The sequence below is a fragment of the Choristoneura fumiferana genome, chromosome Z (assembly GCF_025370935.1).
Source record: "Choristoneura fumiferana chromosome Z, NRCan_CFum_1, whole genome shotgun sequence".
In the NCBI taxonomy this organism is placed as follows: Eukaryota; Metazoa; Arthropoda; class Insecta; order Lepidoptera; family Tortricidae; genus Choristoneura; species Choristoneura fumiferana.
This window is the reverse complement of record NC_133472.1, coordinates 35,689,295-35,715,489: the sequence shown is the minus strand read 5'-3', so window position 1 is coordinate 35,715,489 and position 26,195 is coordinate 35,689,295. Positions and strand designations below refer to the sequence as shown.

Sequence of the window (26,195 nt, the reverse complement as noted above, 5' to 3'; positions counted from 1 at the left end):
CTACTAGACACTGGCAAAATTGTCCTCCAATGGACAGAGCCATATTTTTTTTAAAGAAACAACAACAAACTCATTTGACTTTGACTTTGACTTGTTGCGGTATTCTGAATGCAGCACGCTCTTTGGCGGAGCGGCTCCGTTCGAGCTCTCGTTCCCGCGCAGCACAACACGAGTAGGGCTTGCAATATAGGTATCGGAATATTTTCAATACCGGTACCGAGTATCGATAATTTGCCCCAATATTTTTAAATACGTATACGGTACGGGTTTTGAATAAAAACAGCTATTTTAGTTACAAAATCAGTCTTTTAATATACTTTTTTCATAATTAGCCTTTTGATTTGAGTATAAGCATATACCGGTTGTGGCCTGTAATATAAGCAAATAATTAAAACATAACATACATCGTACTCTTTAAAATGAACAACATTAGATCAGCGACTTCAAAAATAATTAGTTTTTAGGGTTCCGTTGGCAGGACCCTATTACTGGGACTCCGCTGTTTGTCCGTCCGTCTGTCACAGTCACAGGGCTCTATCTCTTAAGCCGTAAAAGTTAGACACTTTAAAATTTGACAGATTATGTGTTACAGTACAGTGGCCGCTATAACAACAATCATACTAAAAATAAAATAAAGTTACAACGAGGGTTGTCATACATGAAACGTGTTTTTTTGGTTGCTAGGAGTTATTAGCCGTTGCTAAGGCGACCGAGTCGCCTAGCAACGGGTAGCTATGTCGTTTGAATATTTATTATTTACCTTTAAGTTTGCGAATTTAATTATGTTTTATAAAAGCTTCGATAATATATAATATAGTGACTGTCTGATTGTTTGGTGTACCACAAACCTCAATGAAGCCAACTTTGATAAAGCGCTCGCCAAATCCACACCGTATTAATCACTATGTTTACTTATTGTTTTTTTACACTAAAAAAATCATACTTAGTATTTACGAGGTTTATGATACAGTTTAAAATTTATTCACTCTAGTCGAACTTCTTATTATTAATTTAAACAACATACGAAGTCCGCCGAATTTCCCGCGAATGAACCTTGCTAACAGCCTTTTTTTTTGAGCCGCGCGCGGCGAGGCGTGGGTAATGCTTTCAGAAGCACAGCCAGACAGAACCAAAGAGGATGAGAATTCAAATTGTTTTTTATTCGAAATATTTGCACAAGTGCTTACATTTCGGCGATATTTTTAGAAGATTTTCTTTATCTTGCCCTGTTTGTTTGGGCCAAAACATAAAAGCTAAATTTGACCCACTTCCAGTGGTCCGATCGACTTGAAATTTGGCATTATGTAAATTTGGTGTCAATACAATAATCTGGTAGTGACATCTTGGTGGTCCTGCCAGGATCGTCTGTGCATGAGGGGACTCCTCAATATAGTTAATAGTACTGACTTATGAGATATGTAGTTTAGATGACAGTACAGTCACCAAAAAGTGCATCCGGCAAAAAAAGGTTGTTTTAAAAATTAAATTTTTAACAAAAACTTATTACAAGCATTAACGTGTTTTTTGCCGTTATATGCTAATGTTGTGCTTATAGGTACGGAACCCTTCGTACGAGAGTCCAACTCGCACTTGGCCGTTTTTTTTTTACTTTGCCCGTGCGAAGCCGGGGCGGGTTGTTAGTCGTTAGTGATTTTATAAGTGACGTGACGAGACTGACATACGTGTTAGGTTATTAAGCTAAGCTCGGTTTCGGTAAAGCAAAGAGTGTTAGTAGCGGTAAAGTTTCCCGATTTGCATTATTCTCCGAATTGCATCTGAATTTTATGTAAATTATTTATTATTCTTTGAAAACGGTGAAATTGAATGCTCTTTACAAGCAACAAGTTTGTGATCTCACGTAGGTATTGTAGAAAGTGCATCATGGGTCGCCAATTTTTTTGGAAGGTTCGTAAGATTTTTTTTACTGTTCGCTTTAAGATGCAAGGATAAATTAACTGCTTATTTATAGGACTGTACATCTCCCGAAGCGAATTCAACTAAGCTTATCAACGCGGTGTTATCGGTCGCGGTTTGAAATGCCGATTGTTGGCCGAATGCTATCAAAATCACAAGAAAAAATAACAATTAAAATTAATATCTAAATTAACGTATTTCTAGAATTGTTTATTTCGTGGGACTTAGCAAAAATATATTGTCTTGCTTAGGACCACAAACTGTTGTATACTCTATACTTCTATACTAATATTATAAAGAGGAAAGATTTGGATTTATGGATGTTTGTTACAAATTAACTCAAAAACTACTGGACCGATTTTAACAACTCTTTCACTATTAGAATGCTAAATTATTCCAAAGTGCCATAGGCTATAATATTTATTACCAGAAAAAAATAGGGTTCTGTACTAAAACTTCAATAATGTGCCTCAAAGTGTACAAAAGTTGCCATAAAACATGTTTCATCGCATGCGCTGTGGAAACTATTGATGATAGAATAAAAAAATGTTTTACAATATTAAAGAATAAGTACATCAAGATCTATTGTAGTTATGTCACTATAACTACTTTTTTACATTTTAAGAAATGATGACTAAAAGCAGACCATGTTATCCATACCTTTGTATTAATCCTTATCCAAATAAATAATTTTATATTCTAGACAGTTTCAATATTACTTTTTGAATTATTCAAATCGGACATTCCATTCAAAAGTTATTACAAAATTAAAAATATCAATCTAACCAAAAAATGCATGCATAAAAAAAACCTAACCATAAAAAAAAATATTTTAGGTCGTCTCCCATACAGCAAACATGTATTTTTGTTGTTTTATGCTAATGTCTAATGTTGTATAGGTATGAAACGCTTCGTACGAGAGTCCGACTCGCACTTAGCCTTTTTTTTTTACTTTCCCCGTGCGAAGCCAGGGCAGGTCGTTAGTATGAAAATATACTTGGGAGCAAAGAAATCGAGTCACCCTATATAGCTTCTAATATTTTATAAATGCATGCATTTTCTTTTCAGGTTCTATTGGCAATGTTGCTCATTTTGGCCCATATATCAGTCCAAGCAAAAAGACAAAAGACTTCAGTACTCACAGGCATAGAGGACGCTAAGGAGTTTAAGAAACTACTTCGAACAAAAACCAATGTTATGTTATTGTTTGTAAATGTGCCAAAACAGTCCCAGAGTGTAACAGATGTGTTCAAGGAGACTGCAGATGTAATGAAGGGGCAAGCTACTCTTGTAATTGTGGATTGTGCTAGCAAGTAAGGCTTTGGTTTTTTACCCAACTGCCCGAAGGAGGGTTATGTTTTTCGAACAAACATATGTATTTACTTTATTATTTGGAGACATCAACAGGACTTGAAACCAGTGCTTGAGCTGTATATAATGATATTTTTCTGGTATTATCAAACTAAATTGGTACTAAAGATACCACTGTTTAACCCATCATCTGATGTCTTTTTTCGGTTATTTTGGATAAGTAACCTATGTTAAAAGGTGATTAAAACTAGTGACAGAAATCAGTATAATCACAAGAAGCTAGTTACATGCCTTTGAACTTTATAAAAATTGATAGACCACTTATTAGGCTGATGGTACATACAGGTATTTTGTTATCCCCATCCCTGCATCTGACTCATCTAAATAATATTCCTCCTCATTCTCTGTCTTCCTTTCTCTTATAATGTCTGCAGGGAATACAAAGACAAAGAAAAAGCATGAAACACATTGAATTAAAATCCTTTGAACAAACTTTAAATCTTGCTTTCAGTGAAGGCAAAAAGCTATGTAGAAAATTAAAAATTTCTACAGACAAACCATACTACATAAAACATTATAAGGATGGAGAATTCCACAAAGATTATGACCGCAGTGAATCAGTCAGCTCCATGACTAACTTTTTAAGAGATCCAACTGGAGATTTGCCATGGGAAGAAGATCCTGACGCAACAGATATTTATCATCTACCAGATGGAGAGGTAAGGCTGTTTGAAGCATTTAGAGCTATCTTTATTAAAGTATGAAGATGTCCAATCAACTAAAACCAAATCTTCAACTTGCCAGGGACCATTATCTATCTGGACCATGGGGTCCACAATCTCAATCAGTAATTTTAGTCTAATGTTTCTGAGATACGAACATCATTTAATGACTTATAAATAAGTAGTATATTTTTATTTCTGTTAACTTTAAAGGAACATTCAAATTAACTTATTTACTCCAGGACAGTAGTCCTAATTCTTATTGTTTAAAAGTCCATAACTGAAGTGTTTAAAAAGAGTTTTTATGTATCTTTTATGATTCACATCACTTCAGTGTCAGTCAACAAGTTATTGATTTTTACAATTGACCTTTAGCAATGACTAAATATGACTATATTAAGTATATTATATATTACTTAAATTTCACTAGTTAAGGTTCATCAGCAGGTATGTATATATATATATATATATATACATAGGGTTATTATATTACTGCTTAAAGTTTTTTTGGAATTGATAATTTAGTTCATAAATTTATTTTATATTTCAGTATCATGTAAGTTTTAATCCAGCTATTTAACTGCCATGCGAATTTTAGTTTTAAAGTAAAATATTAGACTAATAAATAGACTGAACTGTGGGCTAACTACTAATGCTCCTGCCCTTTTTATGTGGTGTTAAGTTTAGTCAAACATGTCCTACATCCTGTAGACATTTTAATTAATTTTTAAGTCCCTCTAACAGTCTAATTAAATGAAGGTATATTATGAGCATTGCAAGCTATTTATGTTCAGTAAACCGCATGTAAAGCCAACTCACACTACAACCTTTTCACAAGAAATGCCCCAATAGCTTCCTTGGAGAGTAGTCTTGACTTACTGAGACAGGGTTGCTCTGCGCGCCGAGCTTACGGTAGATTAAGTACTTTTTATTATTATTACAAGTGTGTGTAACGACGTAAGACGTAAAACAGTTGTGAAGCGAAACTAATCTATTTGCACGCCTTTGTTTAATTAAAGGTGCATATTTTATGCTCATTAGCCATAATAAGTGGTTGTAAACTCAATGCTAGGGCTTTGCAACTGCAACAAAACAAGTACTTGTAATACCTGTTTTCATACACCGTCGCTTTTATTGTCTGTACGCACTGTACGAATAATATCGATGTTTTATAAATACGACTAAAGGTATTGATTGTATGAGCTATTATTAACTGTAATCTATATCTAGTCTATATCCATATAACCTAACCAACAAAAAGTTGGAAAACCCCCGACATTGTCACTTCAAAGTTTAATAAGTATCTCAAAAACGGCTGAACCGGTTTTGACAAAACATGTCTAAGAACCGTCGCTAGAAAACTTGCTTTTAAAAAAACCGCATTCATATCGGTTCACTTATTTAAGAGCTACAGTGCCACAGACATACACGCAGACAGGCAAACAGACAAACTGACAGACAGACAGACACACATAGCGGGCAAACTTATAACACCCCTCTTTTTGCGTCGGGGGTTAAAAAGGTGACTGAATAACTCAGGCATGACCTAGCTTTATATGATAGGAAGAAAACGAGTAGATATGGTCACGGACGGAAGGAATTCACCGCCGTTCCTGGAGTCCTTGACACCCCTAACAAACAGTGGAATCACGGGTGTGTTGCCGACTCTTTGAAAACAGACTAAATACTTACTGATTCAGTTTTAGTTTTGAAAATGTGCATTGTTGAAATAGGAATTTGAGTGAGATTTAAATTTCGCTATCGGTTATTGGTAACGAAAACGGGTTTTGTAATATATTTTCAAGTCCTTAGTTTAAGATTGCATACCAACCAAAAATGTGCGAAAAGCAGAGCGGTGTTCTAGGTAGAAAAATTACTTTAGAAGAATAAAGTGATCCTATTGTATTTTTCACCGCATGCCGCACCGTTTCCTCGCACGTCTCGGATGAATGCGCATCAGCTTTGCCCTATCATAGACAGCCAAGATCATTGTCTTAAGTTGGTTTTAATGGTTAGTTTATTTTCGCTCATTATGCTAGTGACATGTGTGTGCAAAGTACCTAAAGCGAATTAATAATATGCGGAACTTCGTTGATTACATTAATGCATAGCGATTGATTTGGATATTTTAAAAATACGCAATTATTCTCACATGGCTGTAAACTTGGTTCTACCATACAAATTTGATATTAAAATTTAATAACGCTGTCACTGCTATACCTTAGCCGCTGGGTATCTTGTGGTTGGCCGAATTTGCGAACAGCGGGTCTGTTGCGTACCTAACGTTTTTGATACTCGCGATCGCAATTAAATGACAGTTTTCGCAAACAAAAACTGTCATTTGATTGTGATCGCGAGTGTCAGTAACGTTGCACAATTGGTCCTACGGTTTTTTAAAAATTAAAAATGGCATTGACATAGTGTGTATAATGCCCACTCGCGTGCACTTTGGCCAGAGTGCCTACTTTCGCCAAGCGTGGGACGCTGCTATACGCTCACTCTAATTCTGTGGCTTTCTATTGTTTGATCGAAATGCGACTTAAATATTAGTTATCACATAGGGTATGGTCATACAATGCCATAATATAATGTCACAAGACGCCATAAAAAATGCGTATAGTTTTTCCGAAATGTACCTATGTGATTGCGTACTCTTACCCACTGCGTACATTTACCCCACATGACTCTAAGCATGTAAAATAATTATAATAATAATAAAAAGGTACTTGGGACAAGATTTTACTAGTAACCAACAGTCGTTGCTCAGTGGGCGAAAAAGTTGTCCATCTGTAGAATCGTCATAAGTTAGGAGCTGACGACTGTCTAGTAAGTAGCGTTATCTAGTGACAGATGGCCTAATGTTACAGTCAAATGCAAAAATAAGTATCTATTCGAACCACTCAAAAATATGTTACTACGGCCTTATTACGTCGGAATAAGAGTCTGTGCAATGGTACTTATTTTTGAAACTTTGAATTAGTTCATATTTTTACACTTGACTTTCTCCTTTGAGACAAAAAGGGCAGCTTAAAATTGCACCTTTCGTTGAAGTATGACAATTTTTATTTTCATGATTCCAGGCATTGACCAAGTTTTTGAAAAAAGGCGCAGCTGCTTACAAAAAATCAATGATAATGTTTTATGCTCCTTGGTGCGGCTACTGCAAGAGTATGAAGCCCGACTACGTTCAGGCGGCAGGCGATCTAAGGGTAATTAGCTCTCTTACTGGTCATTTATAATCGGTCGGGTTATTCGCAGAAATTTAGGGGTAAAGTCTGGTCGAGGAGCACGAAGAACGTACCTGACCTTTCACTACATGTCTCTGTTGCTTGCGCGTAAATGTTTGTCGTCGCGTTCGCACAGATGAATTTGTACGAGTGCGACGTCAAATATTCACGCGCGAGTGACAGAGGCAAGTAGTGGAGGTCATTGCGCGAAATTCTTCGTGTTCTGTGACCGTACTATAGTTGAAGTATCAAAATATACTTTAGTTTTGAGCAAGATTGGCCAATAGATTTTCTACGTCGGCAAAAGTTTTTAAGCCACTACTTCCAGAGGTAAAATTTTTCGTGCTATTAGCCGTCTTTCCGATCATTCCGTTGGCGGGCAAATTCAAATGCCTTGGTGGGCCAATCTCAGGCCAGCAGACTTGCTTAAGAGCAATGCTGAGGTTGGGTGCAGGTAGTCGTACAAGTATTCAACTGACACCAAAGCAATGAATTTGAATTTGAATTTGAATGTCTAATGGAGTAATGGAAGTCCACAGCCTACGCACTAATGGCGCCCGGTGAGGGTTTTCTTTATTATTTGCTCAGGCTGTGTTTATTATGTGCTGTTGAGTATAGCAACAAAAACGACTCGTTTCCTTTACACGTATACGTTACTGATGACTGAATATTTGCTTATTATTGGGTTTTACTATTTCATAACCTGATGATATATTTGACGCGAAGTACCTACCTAATTGACAAGATTTCATTTTTTTAACACCTGTAAATTACTACAGGAATCGGAAAGAGTTTTGCCTCCTGAACATGGGAAAATATTTATTATAATTTATTTCTTTATATTTAAGAAAATACAAAAAAATAAAAAATATATCTGAATTTGCCAACACTACCACAGAATAGATATGTTTCCCTTGCCTTTTTCACCAGAAAAAGGAGCAGTCATAATTTTGACGTCTCCATCAGATTTACGTGATCTTTTTTTTAAATAGAGACTAGACAAATGTAATGATCTATTGTGTGGTAGTTTTGGAGTTATTCCCTTTTAGAATAAGAACATCTTAAAAAATTGTAATAAATAAACTAATAATCGTAGCGAAATTTTAAAAATATCAGCGTCTCTCTTTCCAAACAGAATACAGAGAACGAATCAAATTATAGTCTTACAATCCAATTGCTTATTAATTCTAGTATTATTTTTAGGGTGAAGCTTTACTAGCAGCTATTGACGTCGCGAAGCCAGGCAATTCCAAAATCAGGCAAATCTACAACATAACCGGATTTCCCACTCTGTTGTATTACGAGTAAGCACATTTTATTCAATATTTTTTAGGATATTGTGCTCAGTTTCATATTCGAAATAGAGATATCTAGATTATTATTTATAGGAAAGGACAGTTGAAGTTCCCGTACAACGGCGAAAACAAAAGGGAAGCGATTGTCAACTTCATAAGAGATCCAACTACGCAGTTGCAGCAAAAAAAGAAAGAAACCGCCGACGAAAGTTGGTCCCAAGACTCTGATGTAGTTCATTTGTCAAGTAAGCAAAATTATTATTCTAAAAACAAAACAAAATCTTGTGTGTGTGCAGTAGCTTAGCTGGCAAGGGTGGCCCCGGGGGGTGACACTCTTTCCCGGCCCGGATAATATCGGGATGGAAATACCGACCCTGTGTTTCGTGTACACGCCCATAGAAGCTCACGTCAGTTTATATAGGCGTGTACACAAAAACCAGGGTCGGTATTTCCATGTCGGTATTGTCGGGCCGGAGAAGAGTGTCACCCCCGGGGCGTATATTGTTGGTGTCACCCCAAAACACGAATGAAACAAACTTACTATGCAAGTAGGTATACCTGTTAAGTATTATAGGTACGTACTTATTATTGTTATACATATATTATTTTATTAGTGGCGGTTATGCAATCTGCCACAGTTTAAGGATTTTTTATAGATGGCACTAACAGTACTGATGTTCACGGCCGAGTGTCTGTCCCTTATTGAAGGGAACACCCAAATACTCCGAAATATTTTATTCCGAATTTGCTAAACTAAAACTCCGATTTCACAATTCCTAAGACATATAATTCCGATTACTTAAAAACACGAAATTTATTTTTCCGAATTTCAAAATATCGATTTTTTTAATATCCGATTTTTAAAATTCCGAAGAATGAAAATGCACGAAATGTTATTGGCCAGAAATACAGTATTCCGATTATCAATTTTCCGAAATGACATCGCTAATTCGGAAATATGACATTCGGCAAAAGAAACTTCGTGGTTTTAATAACCGGAATCTTGATTTTGAATCTCGAATTAATATCAATCAATTTAGATGAATTGACCTGCATACTTAGGTCAGGTTAGGTTAGAATTGCGACAAGGCGCGATGCGCCATAACTGCGCCGTCGACCTTGTGTCACATTGCTGAAAATCAATAACAGTAAATACTGTTTTAGGCCAATCTAAACTACCTACATAGCTTAAGTTAATAAGTCGGGATTTATTATTGATCGGTGTAATGATATTCGGAATTTTGAAAATCGATATTTTAGTAATCGGAATTAGTATTTTTGATATCTCGAATTATTATTGATCGGTTTATTACAATTAGGAATTTTGAAAATCGAAATTTTAAACATTAGGTATTTTTAATTTTCGGATTTATAAAAATCGGAGTTATGAAGAATCGGAATAGTCATATTAGGAGTTATTAGGACTTTCGGAATTTCGTTTTTCGTATTTATGTAGTGTACCCCTTATTGAACTGACAACCGTATCATAAATTTTGTCGCCATGACAGATTATGACCAAGGAGTATTATTACCTATAGAAATTGATCTATTTATTAGTAACAAAATAACATGATATTTACATCGATAGTAACGATTGAGCTATATTACTAAAAAAAAAAATTGAAATAATATGATATTATGGCGTTTAAGTTACTCAAAAAAACTGCTTACGGTTTTGTGCTAATGCTGCAGTCTTACGGCAGAAAATTTGACAGACTTGTTGAAAATTTGAAACTTTGTTTGAGGATGTGATAAAGTATTATATACCGGGTGTGGCCTGTAATACGAGCAAATAATTAAAACATAGATCGTACTCGTCAAACTGAACAACTAGTTCAGCGACTTTGAAAAATAATGGACTCTTTAGATTTTCCTTTTTTCATACAAATTAAATACTGCTATCAATGTATGCCATCCTAGAACACAACACAACTGACGTCGCCTGTCATGCTACAAACATAAAGCATTGTAATGAAAATTAAAAAACTAATTATTTTTAAAAGTCGCTGAACTTATGTTCATTTTGACGAGTATGATCTATGTTTTAATTATTTGCTCATATTACAGGCTACACCTGGTATAGGCTAGATTTAACATACAAAAGTCGTCTGTAAGATCGATTCCAGCAATTCGTTAAAAATTACTAGATGCGATAAAAGATGTCTTAGTGTCATCACTACAAACTTCAACCACACTTCAACAGACAAAATATCCAAGTTAGAAGTTAGATTTCGCAAACTATAAAACTCTTTTTCTTCACTATCGATACAATTGCTGGCAGGTTTTAAAAATACCATCTGTCTTCTGTGAAACTTCCCGTCCTGTCACAATAATTGACGTTTGGTCTTAATACAACAGTGTTCCAGTTTTATTTATTTTCGATGTTTTATGCAAGAGTATTTCAATATACTGTAAATCATGTCTTTTCGTCAAATTGTCAGTAGTATATGGCGTCAAGGTTATAAGTATTCATACAATCTACTTAAAATTTCACTTATTATTAACAAAATGGTGTTTTTGCGTTAATAAACCAATACCTCGAAAAAAACCGTACCTCGGAAATATCTGCACCTCGCATTGAAGAATGCAGTTCGTCTGTGCAGCCCAGGTGCAAAGATTCAATTCAATTCAAATTTAGGAGAAAGGGGCTCCATAAATTTTTTGATGATTAGGTGCATAGATATTTCCGCCGGGATTTAGGTTTTTTGATTCAAGTGGGTGACACTCTATCCCGGCCCGGATAATACCGACCCTGTTTTTGGTGTACCATCAGCCAAATATGTGGTTTACCACCCTTAAGTTGATAATCGTTTGCAGGTCATAAAACAATAATGCCGATAGACGTGTCTGCCAACATGAAAGTTCGACTTAATTAAGCGACATATTCATTTCATAGAAACTTGTTTTAAAATTAATAGACCACTTATTTGGCTGACTGTACATGCCCATAGAAACTGACATGAGCTCTATGGGCGTGTACACGAAAAACAGGGTCGGTATTTCCATGTCGGTATTATGCGGGCCGGGAAAGAGCGTGACCCATTCAAGTGACTATTTAATTTTTTTTTTTTAATATGACTTTATTGTCATTTGCCAATGCTATGGCTAGTCCATTGCCCACAATCGTGCCAGTGTCAAATAAAAAATGTTTTATAACATGTTGGTCGTTAATTGATAGAACAATCTAGAAAACTAAATATGAGCGGTAGTGGCAGATGCATCATGAAGGTGCTAATCTATTCAAGAGATATATTTGTTCATAGGTCATATTCTTATACAGATTCATAGATGATTAATTTGCATTTATAATGAATGCAATAGATTTTTACGAATTTACCATAAAGTGGCGATGCTGCTTTATAAAATGGTCATATGGTAACTTTTCGGTTTTGCTACCAGAAAAGTATTAACTGTCCTCTATCTAACGTCGAAGCAAATTACGCTATTAAAAACTTTAAGTCCTTGTTGACAATCTGCAATTGACTATATGGCATATGTTGATGATTTAGTTCTTCTTATTTTTAGCGGAGAACTTCAACTCTGTGTTGGCAAAAGCGGAACACGCCCTAGTGGTGTTTTACGCCCCCTGGTGTGGACACTGCAAACGAATTAAACCTGAGTTCGAGAAGGCTGCTGCTAGAATAAAGGCTGAAAAGGTAAATACTGAAAGCAATATCGAACCATTTCATTCCTGACACTGAACCAACATTCTCAAAGTAAGCGTCATAATCATAATGCTTGTCAGGCAATGCGATATTACTGTCACTTTCTGTAAAAGGGTTCCACAGTGGATCACGATTCAATTGGTTTCACAGTACATTAATGTTTTAGAAACATTCCGCTTCTTTGCGACAAAACTGATCCATTTTAACCTGTTTTTATTTGATTCGTTTAAAAAAATCATACTTGTTCCTATATACACAGTGTCGTAACATGCAGGACAACTTGTTTGTAACCCCCTAAATAAAACCCAAGGGCATTTTTTGCGTATAATGCCTAAGGACGTTATGAGATTGATGTATGTAATGTACTTACTGCTGGGCGCCGCCCTTAATACACAATGTACTGTTTCGCAGTCGCTGTTGCTATTTTGCCTCTGATATTATAGCTTGACGGAGTGAGATGGGCCGCTCAACAAGGGGAAGTTTAACTTAGTTCGCCAAGTAGAGGTCTTATTGAGGCGACCTGTATTTTGGATTCTAAGGGAGATTTCTATCAGCAATCGGATTTTCATTTACTGTGTTGTTTCAAATTATTAAGTTTTTGGTAAAAAAATCATTTTGAATACAAGCTTTTTTGCGCACTGTACTTTTGTCGTCTTTACTTGTACTGTCATCCAAACTACATTTGTATACCAAATTTCAAGTCGATGCCATTAACCGTTGAAGAGTTCCGTCCTGCGGAGACGATCCTAGCCGGACTACCAGGATGTCACTACCAGATTATTGTATTGTCACACAATTTACGTAAGTAAAGTATGCCACAAGTCAATCCGACTACTGGAAGTTGGTCGAATTTAACTTGCAAGATTTGACTAACAGACAAACAGTGGCACAGGTAAAACTAAATAAAAGCTTGTAAAAAAAAGAACAATGAGCCATTATTATACCAACATTTATTGCAGATCAACGGTTTGTTGGCGGCGGTGGACGCCACGAAGCATCCCGACTTGGCGTCCAACTACGGAGTTAAAGGCTACCCGACCCTGAAATATTTCCACAAAGGAGAGTTCATGTACGATGCTGGGCATGCGCGTCAGGAGGAACAAATTGTTAGCTTCATTAAGGTAGGCCGCTTCAATCCTAAAGTCGAATTTTTAATCAAACGAAGTTGCCTGACGTTTACTGGGTTGTCAGGTTTGGATGAAACAGAAATAGTGCTGTTACAAAATGAATAAATGTTTTTTTATGCTGAAGGATTTATTTACGTCATGATTGTTTATCTTCTATCTCTATTCTTATCTGTAGTGATTAGATATAGTATAGATTCAGGATTTGGTATATTTTTAACCTACTCTGACTGAGATGATAAATCAAAACGTCGAAAATTATCCATAGTGTATGATCTTAATCTATGTAGTCTGACAGAGAGTTATAAGTCGAATGATTAATGACTAACAGTGACAAGTAAGTGACAGATAAAATGGCGACCAACTAGCGTTCCAAAAAACTTGAAAGAAACCTTTTTTTTAATATATGTGGTCTATTTCCAAGGTTTATTGATAATGTTTAATTACCATACATTTTTGAATTTTATGATGCCGCTTTGGATCTGTTCAACACGGTTTTTCGTACCAAAAGGGTGCTGATTTACGATTGTGTATTATCATTATCACTCATTCGTGATTGAACGAAAACTGAACGCATTACTATTTCAATTAACATGGCAACATTATTTCACAAAGTGACATTAGCATATGTCAGTTGACTTCGTTTGATTAAAAATACGACATTTAATAACGTTTATGTAATATTTAGTAATAATAACTGTCTGACTGTCTGTCTGTCTGTCTGTCCGTCCGCGGCTTTGCTCAGGGACTGTCAATGCTGGAAAGCTGTAATTTTGCACGATATATATATATGTAAACTATGCCGACAATATATTACAATAAAAAATTCAAAAAAAAAAATACTGTACAGTCGGAGTATAAAAAGGTTTGTCACCCTAAGATCTATTTTCCTTTGCTCAGTATGACCGCCAATCTGCTTTACCGATTGAGTAGGACATACTGCGTCAACCTGTCAACCTGCTAAACATAATCAGGTGACCATAGCAACCCTACCACTACACCTTGGCACTGTTTGATTGAAACTTTTACGAAGTTGTTTATTAAAAAGGTTTTGTATTCATATGAAACTAGATATATGTTAGAAGTGTATACTATTTTGACCCTTGTTATCATGTCTAGTAAGTATAATTTGATATGCACTTGTCTATTTAGTACTTTGGTTTCAAAACGTACTAAGAATTTATGACTTTGTAAAGGAATCAATTTAATAACTGATGAAGGTTTTCCTACCTCCACTGTACCTCCCATAGACGTAAAGTGGGGGTGTTTTTTTTTCTCATCCATCCTTGTATTGAGGGGTATCGTTGGATAGGTCTTTTAAAACCGCTAGGGGGCTGCTAAAACGATTTTTAGATTCAGCGATTCGTTTGCAAAATATTCAACTTTAAAGTGCAAATTTTCATTAAAATCGAGCGGCCCCCCTCTAAAATCTAAACCGGTGGGTGGAAAAATTTGACTATAACGGTTAAGTTTTCTTGAGAATTATTAGTAGTTTTACTCTTAAATAGCAGCCTAGGGTAAAAAATATACCTAAACTTGGAATATTCCGTACAAAATACGAAATCTTTAGAAAAATATTACTTATTTTTTTCGTAATTATATAATTTTTAACATAGATTTTAATAAATAAAGGTATTCACCAATGAAGGTAATTCTTAATTTATCCACTTATTACTTTTTATTTAATTTGCACGTTTGTTGATGTTGGTCAAATCTCGCAAGTTAATAGTGTTACTGAAAATTATCTGTCATTTATATCCACCTGTTTTCACCTATGTTTGACAAATAAACGAATTTGAATTTAATTTTGATTCAGTTCCAGTATCCAGCATATCGCTGCTTAAATACAAAACGGCCTCAAATCAAAAAATGGCTTTTAAACAGCGATATGTAAATTGGATGATAAATAATGCTAGTACAGTCAACAAAAAGTACAGTAAGCAAAAAATACTTTTTTACCAGAAACTGATTTGATCAGCTATCTTCGCTACAGACAATTGGGAAAATTAATAAATGGCTTTTTAGCCACAGCTACAATAATTTATATATGAGTAATAGGAAGTGAAAAAGTTATTATCCGGTTTGCAGGACCCTAAGGAGCCTCCACCTCCGCCGGCGCCCGAGCGGCCGTGGGCGGAGGAGGAGTCGGCCGTGCGCCACCTCGACGCCGCTACCTTCCGCGCCGCCCTCCGGAAGGTCAAGCACGCCGTCGTCATGTTCTACGCGCCGTGTGAGTGCCCCTTACAGTCACAGACCACTTAAGATCACAGTTCATTAGACCCACCGGCACCCGACCAGCACCGTCTCGTCGTTCGGCGTCCACTCGTTGTCAACAGTTGGTCCACGGGTGGACGCCGCGTTGACAACGAGTGGACCTCGCGTGGTCAACGCGTGAACGTCGAGTGGTCAACGAGTGGACAACGCGTGGTCCACACATTCCCGAGTAGTCTTTTATGAAATGAGTGTGGGGAGCGCCGCGCCGACCGCGCGCGGTTCACGCGAGGCAAGCGTACGAGCAGCGAGCTAGCACCGAGTGATCTACTCGCCGTCCGTGCGTGGACACCTCGCGAGCGAGGCGATCCAGTGACGCTACGGAGTTGATGTAATGAGCGCATGCCCATACAAATCCATATAAAGAATACTAACCGCTAGCGGCGAGGCGGTGCTGATCGGGTGCCAGGTGGATCTAATGAGCTGTGACCTTTAATCGGGGTTCTCAGGAGGCGATTTTAGTTGATCATCTTAAATCGGTTCACGAATTGAATGACAATCGCTAATGAGAACGTGTTTTCAATTTTCAACACTTGCAACTTTTATTAAATAGGGACCAGGGTTAACGATAACCCGGAGTTAACTGCTAACTATGTACAGTCAAACAAATTGAATCATAACCCAGGGTGGAACCTTTTAATAATCGATTTCACTATGATTTCCTAGACAAAAGTATAAGATGTCAACATGACATTAGTAGCACAAAGGTTCCACCCTGGGTCATGTCATGATTCAATTTGTTCGACTGTTGCTACAGTCGCCTATGTGGTCTACCACCCTAAAGTTGATAATCGTTTGCAGTTCGACTTAAGAGACATATTCATTAGATAGGAACTTGTTTAAAAACGGATAGACCACTTATTTGGCTGATGGTACATTCGAACAGATTTCGAGATTTCGAGATGTGTATCGACGGGAGAACCTCTTTTTTGCTTTAAAACAAACGAGTTTGGTATGCTTTTAGATGCGACACCTCTGGCCGTACCTATGGCACTTGTCCCACCGCCGACGATGAGCGAGAAGCGAGTAGAGCGAGTAACTAGAAACGAGTGGGCGAGCAGCGAGAAGCGAGTGTAGTTTTGTCGCTCGGCTGTAAGCGAGTGTTCGCGTGCGACGGGCGATTACTCGCTCCACTCGACTCGCTCGTGCGGGGCGGCCGCCAAGCTGACATCGCTGAGCGAGTATCTATAGCTCAGCGAGTTTTATAGCTCTAGTCGCTGCGACAAAAGATGTAAGAGCGAGTTCTCGCCGACAGTGTGAACAGCCAGCGATCAACTATTAATATGTGTCTCTTTTACTCACACAGGATCTTATATCTTTTGTTCGTTTCTTGAGCGAGAAAATAGTCGATAGCCAATCGTTTCCTCGCTGGCGGTGAGACAAGTGCCTATCCCCCCCCCCCCGATCCGATCCAGAGTCCGATTCGCTCTCATCTAGTTTTTTTATGCAGCTAAATATATCCTCTACTTCCCAGGGTGCGGTCATTGCAAGAGTACGAAGCCAGAGTTTGTGAAGGCGGCAGAGCATTTTGCCGACGAGCTCATGGTTGCGTTCGGTGCCGTCGACTGTACTTCGGCGCAGGACGTTTGCGCAAACTACGATGTTAAGGGCTATCCCACAATCAAGTATTTCAGTTACTTTGATAAGCAAGTCAGCGATTATAGTGGTGGAAGAAAGGTACGGAGAAATACGTTAATTTTAAAATTACTTAGGTAAATAAGGTTTTATACAACTTTAGGAGTTGGCTTATGGTCTATGGCTTCGTTATGTCTGTAACATGTTGTGCATGCATTATGTATGTTTCGAGATCTTAAAAACGGCTCAAATGCATTCAACGTAATCTTCTGAAAAAATATAATTATAATTTTTCAGTTTAATCGATATATTTTGATTGATTTGATTGATTTTTAGTTTTATATAAATTAAAACTTATTAAAAAAAATATGTCGGAACTTCTTTGTGTGTGGCTGTTTACACCTAATTGCCTTGGTCTTGGACTAAGATTTCATTTTATGCGCTAGAGCATAAAAAGTCATTTTATGTCGCCTAGATCCAGCATAAACACGAACTTTACGAGCATGAGAAAGAAAAAATAGTTGCTACATAGGTAATAGTTTTTGGGGGCAAAATATGGATCTAGAATATGCACCTAGGTGTCATCTCTGGGAAAAGGCATGTATTGTGATTTTCCAAGTTTTTACTATAAATAGGTCTAATATTTTCTCAGGAAGCAGACTTCATATCGTTCATACACAGCCAGATGGGGCCAGAAGCCCAGAAGGTTGCGAGCTCGCCTCAGGCCGCGGGTTTCGGTGTAAACGTGCAACTATCGGGCGATAATGACTTCGAACAAGTCATCGGCGCCAGCACCCCCACTTTTGTCATGTTCTACGCTGTGTGTAAGTATTATATCTCAGTGAACTATACTATAAACAATTATTTAACTATCACCCTCACCACACAACACTGACGCGTTTCGAATTCAACTAGAGTTCATCCTCAGAGCAACACAAACCGTCCACCATGCTACCAGATGTTAGACTCCAGTAACAAATCAATAAATTCAATACATTATTATATCTCATTAAAAGTCGTAAGTGACCTTTTCTTTCAATCTCCTTTTTGAACTGATAAGTCTATAAAAACTAAAAATAAAACACCTAAAACTCCTTCTTGAAAAAATACTAGTTAGAATAGTCTTAGAGTGTATATTGACCAAGAATGGTATCCGGGGTGATATAATAATAATTTGGTTTACCTTTATAGAGTGTTTTTAGTATTCTATATTCTTAGAATCATTTATATTGATCACTTATTTGACGTTCCAGGGTGCGGGCACTGCGTCGAAGCGAAACCTGCCTTTAGTAAACTAGCGACCGCACTGAAAGATGAGAAGTCCCCAGTGAAAGCAGTGGCCGTTGAGGCAGCCGACAACCCCAAAGTCGCCGACTTAGCAGGCATACAGACCCTGCCCACGTTCAAACTATTCGCTAACGGCAAACTAGTAGCCGATTACGACGGCGGCCGGACCATGGAAGAAATGCACCAGTTTTGCAAAAGCCATGCGAAGGTGAAAGACGAGTTGTGATTATGGTGATATTTTGTCCGTTTCTTGATCCAATGCGTCCTACAATACCATCTGGATCAGACTTATTACATTTACATCATTTTCGTGAACACTATTATATTCATTTTTGATGAACAGCTAATCATGGACGACGAAATGTAATTTCAGTGCCGTCATGTAGCCTCGGAGCTGTTCGGATTTTGCGGAAATCGTTCAGAATCTATATAAAAATTCTACTTATACATGGTATCATAAAATTAATCCTAAATATTTCAGCTGATGTTTGGGCAAGTCTCACTACTTTCATTACTACAACACTACTTTTAAAAAGCTCGTACCTCAAATTTTATGACCATTATTTCAAGGGACATATTTGTTGACGTATTTGATTAGACATACGATTTTTTTTTGTATTCGTGACGAAAAATTACTGACACCGACAATTGCATGGATTTTGTGTGCATTTGTCGGTGTTTAAAGTGTAGGGCGTCAAAGGCATGACTACATCTTGCCGAAATCCCGACTAAAAACCTTAACAAGTTAACCGAATCATCTGCAGAAATACACCGGCTTAACTTTATGTAATATCGCTACAAGTAAGAATTTTTTTTCGTATTGACGATATTTATCCAGCTGTAGTCTTCCGCAAACCACCGAATGGCTACGAAATGCTTAGTACTCATAATTATAACTAGTTAGTTAGCAAGCGTTGTATTTTTTTGGGTTGTCGCATAGAGCGCCTCTTTCGCTCTGGTTTGTTTAAAAAGAGACGCACGTAGCGGCAAGACGACTAATTACAACTTACAACAGGATTATCAGCAAGCATTGTATTTCTATCGGTAGTCGCAAAGAGCGTCTCTTTCCCTCTGGTTCATTTTAAAACGGGACGCTCGAAGCGGCAACTCGACTGAATGCAACTTTTGTTGCCTCTGTAAAACTTTATGCATTTATTATTACAAGTGTATTTTGAATCAAGTTTGTATCATCATAACATACTCGTAGGTAATGCGAGATCTCGCCGTAGCATCAACGCGTTTTTCATATGATGTAGATGGTCCCAGTGTACAGGGTGTAAATCAATCGATATTTACTGTATCGGCACCGTGTTTTTCCTGATTTCTATTAACTTGGATAAACGGCACAGTTCATTACAAGAAACCACCTGATTATTAAGTTTTTGGCCAAATAGAAAAAAAATACATAATATAAGTACACTAGTTATTTAAAGTAACCCTCCTTCGGGCAGTGGGGCGAAAATTCACAAACTTGACGAGTGAAATTGACGTGACACAGAAGAGAGACATCGAAAAACTCGCCTTTTTATCTCATTTTGCTAAACGCGTATAATTAAAAACACTTTAGCTGCAGACTATGAAAAAAAAACGTCATGAATTAAAAAACTTTTACACTGTTCTTTCTACTCATCGGTTCTACTGCGCATAATGTGTCTCTGAGAAATTAACTTCATTTGACTTGTTGAATGTTCCCTTAAAGTTACCGGAAATCAAAAATAACACGTTAGGCTTTCCATTTTAGTAATTATATTGATGTTTATTATAAATCGTAATAGTGTCTCATATGCACCTATCATATTCATGTCATGGTATTAAACATGGCTTTTTGTTTGGCCTGAAATACGTAAGCGCAAGTTGCTTGTAATTATTCATTTTACTTTATGATAACGCAAATCATCACAAATATGAATATTTTATAAGGCATCTCCATTATTGCTGTAAGTAAGTACATTATTATCATTATTCATTAATGTACAATCCGTGAGCTCTTAAAAAAACTTCCGGATTTTAGAAGCATACTTCGGGTATTGACGATGACACCCGATCGTGATATGTGGTTCTGTTCTGTTATCAACTTGCAAAACTTTTCTAAGTTACCGTAAAAAGTAATGTAAAGAAATAACCATCAGTACAAAATAAACGTTACTGTAATAATGTTACGCTTATTTATCTTTTTCTAATTTTAATAAAATATCTTCCATTGTTAATTTAAATAGAAAACACCCCGCCTTCGCACACACTACTTTTGGTTGGAAGTATATAGAGGTGTTATACACACTTAGAAACTACGTTTATTTATAAATTTTATATTTTCATTAAAATATAATAAAGGAATAGGCATGTCTGAAGGTGGTTATACATTAAAAAAGTGTATTTTCGCTAGCAGACAACTCTGCTAATCAGTATAGACCCTAACAATAAGTAGGTAAATTCCCGTGTACATTATAAACGATTTCCCGTGATTGGCTATTTACAGAAATACCCTGTTTAACTCCCCGTGGAAATCAATTTCCTAAAAATGACAAACTAAATAAGTAAGTGGTGGTTTTAACTGCTCTATATAAATCAATGAAAACACAAGAAGTGCACTCTTCGCGTGATGGATTGCTACTAAGTCAAAAAGGCAATTGTCATTTTCTACTACACGAATCCTTTCCGATTTTCCCCGCAACCGGAAGATTTTTCTAAGGGCTCACGGAACGGACTGTAACACGGTATTGTAATATTCAATGTAATAGTCAATTTCAGTAAGTCACTATATTTTTAATCAATATATATGAAAAACGGAATACTGCACGGAAGGGAAGACCACAATTAACAAGTAATTAGGCTTTTTTGACAGGTGGAATATTGTTTAGATGGCGTTAGCATCATGAAGTTTGATGTTACAATTTTGCTTGGGATTGTCTTGTTGTTTTAAACCCCTGGCATGCTTAGACGCAGCTCCGCGCCAAATTTAAAGCTATCTTTTTTTTATTTAAATCAGCAGAATTTGTGCTTATTAAAACAGATGACACTTGAATTTTTTTTAGTTCTTGCATACGAGGGGTAAAACAATCCCTAAGCGCCAATTACTGTCACGAAACCCCTAATTAAACAGGCGTTTAAGCACTTAGCAGTTATTAACGACTGATTACAAAGTCACTCGAAGTTATTATCGAGTTTCTAACGCATTTTCTAATTTACAGGCTTGAATCAAAACGTGATGACTTTATTGAACATTTACTGAAACAAGATCTGGAACTCGTAGCGTTGCTAATAAGATATTATAAGTACCCACAGTTTGTGGGGCCACAAACTGCTTAAAAATGTCGCCAACATTTACGCTGTAGCAATAGGTAATCGTGTATTCCAAATTGATGGTTCCATTTCGATCCATACCATTATTAATACTTATGCCATGCATTTTTATTAGGGTACTCGTACAATGCAAAATATCATTATTAGAATGCGTCAACCCTTGATTTATTTAATAACTAGCTGTTGCCCGCGACTCCGTGTAGAAGTATGTAAAATAGTTTACGTCCTATTCTCAGACCTAAAGAATATACACAAAAAAAAACATAAAAATTGGTCAAGCCGTTTCGGAGGAGTTTGGTTACAAACACTGTGACGCGAGAATTTTATATATTAAACTAGCGACCTGCCCCGGCTTCGCACGGCCAAAATAAAAAAAACCGGCCAAGTGCGAGTCGGACTTCCGTTCCTATACAACATTAGATATTAGCAAAAATGGACAAAAAACCCGTTTGCCATACTGGGAGCCCCCCTTAAATATTTATTCTATTTTAATTTCATTATTTTATACAAATTGATATTCTGTGAATATTTCAAGCAACTACCTGTTGCCGTAAAGAGCACCCCTGAAATATTTATTTTATTCTGTTTTTAGTATTCTGTGAAAAATTCAACTGTCTAGCTATTAGTTCATGAGCAACAGAGACAGTACATCATCTGTAGAAAAATTCACACTGTCTAGCTATTACGGAATGTCATGAGATCTTACATCACCTGAAGTGGTAGATAACAGACATGTGGTAGTAACTTATTGGTATGGTATAGGTAGATACTGATTATATTTTAATATTGTAAAACATTTTTTTTATTCTATCATCAATAGTTTCCACAGCGCATGCGATGAAACATGTTTTATGGCAACTTTTTTACACTTTGAGGCACATTATTGAAGTTTTAGTACGGAACCCTAATTTTTTCTGGTAATAAATATATGATGATGATGAAATACATATTAAACATCCAAGACCCGAGAACAAACATTCGTTTTAGTTATACAAATATCTGCCCGGCCGGGAATCGAACCCGGTACCTCAAGCTTCGTAGTCAGGTTCTCTAAGCAGGCCATCCGGTCGTCGAAAAGAAAGATGCTAAAGGAACTACCAAGAATTGTTCAAATCGGTCTAGTAGTTTTTGAGTTAATTCGTAACAAACATCCAAAAATCCAAATCTTTCCTCTTTATAATATTATTATAGATTAGAAGATTTAGCTGCTCGCTCCGACTTTGCGGGCATACAATGGATATTTTTAATACAAGCTTTTCTTTAGCTTTCTCTGTTTTTTTATTTCTTTGGGTCAAGTCTTGGAAGCTAAATTTGACGCACTTCTAGTGGTCCGATCGACTTTAAATTTGGCATACTTATGTAAATTTGGTGACAATACACTAATCTGGTAGTGAGATCTGGGTGATCCTGCCAAGATCGACTCCGCAGGAGGGAACTCTTCAATGGTTAATAGTACCGAATTGAAATTTGGTACGGATATGCAGTTTAGATGACAATGCAAGTACAGTCAACAAAAAGTCAAGTCAGCAAAAAAGCTTGTATTAAAAATGTTTTTTTTTAACAGAAACTTAGTTGTTTTTCCGAGTTTTGCGCTTATAAACGCATTTAGTCATTCATTTTTATTTACATAATATATACAATAACGTTTTAGAAACTTGATCGATACGCATTTAATTTATTAAACTTGTATGAATTTACAATGTAGGTGCATTCCATTTTTACTTTTTATGTCGTTGGCGATTACAATGTGCGTATGTACGATACTTCTATACACCATGTGTATTTGTTTTATGTTCGCGTCTTTACAAACCTCTAGGAATTAGCTAAAAGGTTATTTTCTCACTGCAGCCGGCAATGGCTTGCGTGCTTTAGTTTTGTGCGTATTTCGTGTAAGTGTCCAACCGAAACTAGTATAGGCATGTTGCCGAAACCAAACTTTGGTTTCTGTTCTAGTTTCGCCCGGATGAGGAGTTTTTAACTTGCGTTCTATTTATAGCTTTTGTAACGTTATGTTATGTATGATAGTTGGTAGCTCTAAAAGCGAGCATTCACTCAATTTGATGTTGAATAACAACGTAGCTACAAAAATTAGCAGATACGCGGATGGCTGAGGCTTTTAACGACCGATCAAGCCCGAATGCTGTATGAAAACCTACGAACCTAGTTTCGATATCGGTCCAGATTTTCTGCTAATACCAAAACTTAACCGAGAATGAAACCGAAAGTTCGGTCGTACACGTGTTACTTCGACCCGAACGAAAAGTGGCAGAAAATGTAGTGCAAAAGTAAGGGGAACTTAACTCCCTTGTTTTCTCCTGAGCAGATCAAAGCAGTTAAACTAGAAAAATGCTAGACGAGCTAGTGAAAAAATAAGGAAACTTGACTGAATAGTCAAAGTTGGCAACACTTGGCCTCTGTCTCATCAAATCAATAACCAAAAAACTTTGTTATTTATGTATCCAGTGTACGTGTCACGTTTTTGAAATAGAGAACGGCTTGACAAACTATAGGTTCCTTAGTGTTATTGGATCGCATATAATCAGAATCACCAATTACACACCACTACTACTAATAAACTGCATCAACTTTTGTACAGAAGCCGAGGCAGTTTATTAGTTTAGATTACTATTTAGATGTATTTTGTAACATTTTGAAATACTTAACATTAATATATGTAATGAAGTCATAATACCTATTCATATTTCAACTGACTATAAATCTCTATTACTTTAATAAATGAACTGCATTAGCCTTATTAATTATACTTAAATTAGGTTAATTTTATACCTGGCGAGCCCCCAGTTGCATTTAATTTTCTTATCTCATGTTTTTCTTAAAATCTGTATGGGCTTCCATTAAAGTAATTATTACTAATTATTTTTACTAACAATGTTTTAGATTAGGTAACAAATTTTCTAATGTTATTATAATTATTATGTAGGTCGTCTGACTGAACTTTTAGTTTGCTTAAATCAATAGAATGTTGTCTTTACACTTGTTTAAGGGCAAGATTTCACAAAGTTCTTAATTTTTTACCTGCATAGAAATGTTATAGATATATGTTTAACTATCTACGAAATAAATGTTAAATTGTTAAGTTCAATCACATAATAAATGTACGCTAATTATTGTGGCTGAAACTTTGGTCAGCGCGCCTGTAGGTATATTCAACAAATGCCCTGTTATTTCGAAAAAAGTGTAAAATTTTCATGAAAGATCTGATATCTTTTGGAATGAAAATTTTTGATGGTTACTATTGTACAATAAATTTTATAATATATATAAAAGTTCCTTGATGTACTGCGGTAAACAATCTAAAATTGATGACGAAATAAAGATATAAGTTAGTAAAATAAAGGTTTTGTTTGTTTTTATAGATTAGAAAATGTATAATTAAATTACTATACTATACACAAGTATGTGTATATGCGTTGCAGTAGCAACGTGCCAGTAAGTTGAAAAATAATGAGACTTGGACTAGATTTTCGTTTCCGGCGTTTGCTATACAAAATGTATTGTTTCCGAGCTGTTTTTTCTGCTTCCTGGTTTAGTTTCTAAACGGGCGGGAGCAGACTTAGGTATACACTGCAACAGGCTTGATGGTGCAATTGACAATACGGTGGAAAACATGTCGCTCGAGTCCGATTCCGACTCGGCCAGAGGGTATGGAGTACCAGCGAGCTCGGAGTCTAATGCGTTGTAGTAATAGGAGTAACAGAAGTAAGACGAGACACTACCAATGACAGATCCTGCCAGAACGTCCTCCCAGTGATGGTGGTTATCGTAGACACGACTGGCTGCTATAATAGTCGCCGTTAACATCGGCGGTACGCAGCAAAAGACCCTCGCTACGTTTCCTCGCCATTTTAACTTTAGCTTTCCGTAAATCCACAGGCTGAGAAAACCAAGAGAGGCGAATGCAAAACTGCTGTGTCCGCTCGGAAAAGACTTCCTGCCTTCCATGATCTCTCTTACATCCCCAACGCAATGCAGATCCTTGGTGATTTTACCGTTCGGGTAGCACCGGTAAAAGAAGTCAGGCCGTGGTCTTCCAACTGATAGCTTTATAACTTCTGTGATCATTGCTGTAATCGACAAAGCTAGGGTCCATGCTAAAATAGCTTGTGTTGTGTCTATATAGTTTTTAGTCAGCAGCCAAGGAAGAGCGAAGATTATGAGTGGTATAAATATGATCAGGCAAACCATTACCCAGAGGGGTATGTAGGACTGTCGGCGGGGTCGCTTATAATCGGTTAATAGTTGGTCATGAGTGATGCAGCGGATGCGAGGGTGGACCGTAAAGGCCATGGTGCACACCACCATCACAAGGACCACTCGCACCAATATCTCTCCAAGTAGATGCGATATATTGTGTTCTCTTGGACTTGCTGCAGATGGCCACATAGCGCCAGCTGTTTTAAGTGCGCCATGGGTCCACAATGGTGTGTTGTGTTTATTTATTCATTATTTTTATTATTTGTTATGCTGTCATTGTGAAACTTGT

The 26,195-nt window shown here is 36.8% G+C and overlaps 2 protein-coding genes across 3 annotated transcripts; one reads left to right on the top strand and one right to left on the bottom strand.

The window, feature by feature from the left end:
• The first annotated feature begins 1,642 nt into the window (after window positions 1-1,642).
• LOC141435861 (protein disulfide-isomerase A5) lies at window positions 1,643-22,281 on the top strand. 2 transcript variants are annotated; one of them, XM_074098695.1, is made up of 13 exons: window positions 1,643-1,905; window positions 2,983-3,227; window positions 3,737-3,944; window positions 7,028-7,156; window positions 8,378-8,478; window positions 8,563-8,714; window positions 11,995-12,125; window positions 13,094-13,255; window positions 15,347-15,488; window positions 17,004-17,206; window positions 17,757-17,928; window positions 18,358-18,599; window positions 21,580-22,281. In XM_074098695.1, the coding sequence occupies exons 1-13, from the start codon at window positions 1,825-1,827 to the stop codon at window positions 21,583-21,585; spliced, it is 1,974 nt and encodes a 657-aa protein (XP_073954796.1). In that variant the 5' UTR covers window positions 1,643-1,824; the 3' UTR covers window positions 21,586-22,281. The 2 variants fall into 2 exon arrangements, with proteins under 2 accessions (XP_073954796.1, XP_073954789.1); XM_074098688.1 differs by lacking the exon at window positions 21,580-22,281 and having other exon boundaries at window positions 18,358-20,546.
• A 172-nt stretch (window positions 22,282-22,453) lies between these two features.
• Window positions 22,454-26,195, bottom strand: LOC141435912 (phospholipid phosphatase 5-like). Its single transcript, XM_074098751.1, has one exon. The coding sequence runs from the start codon at window positions 26,093-26,095 to the stop codon at window positions 25,193-25,195; it is 903 nt and encodes a 300-aa protein (XP_073954852.1). The 5' UTR covers window positions 26,096-26,195; the 3' UTR covers window positions 22,454-25,192.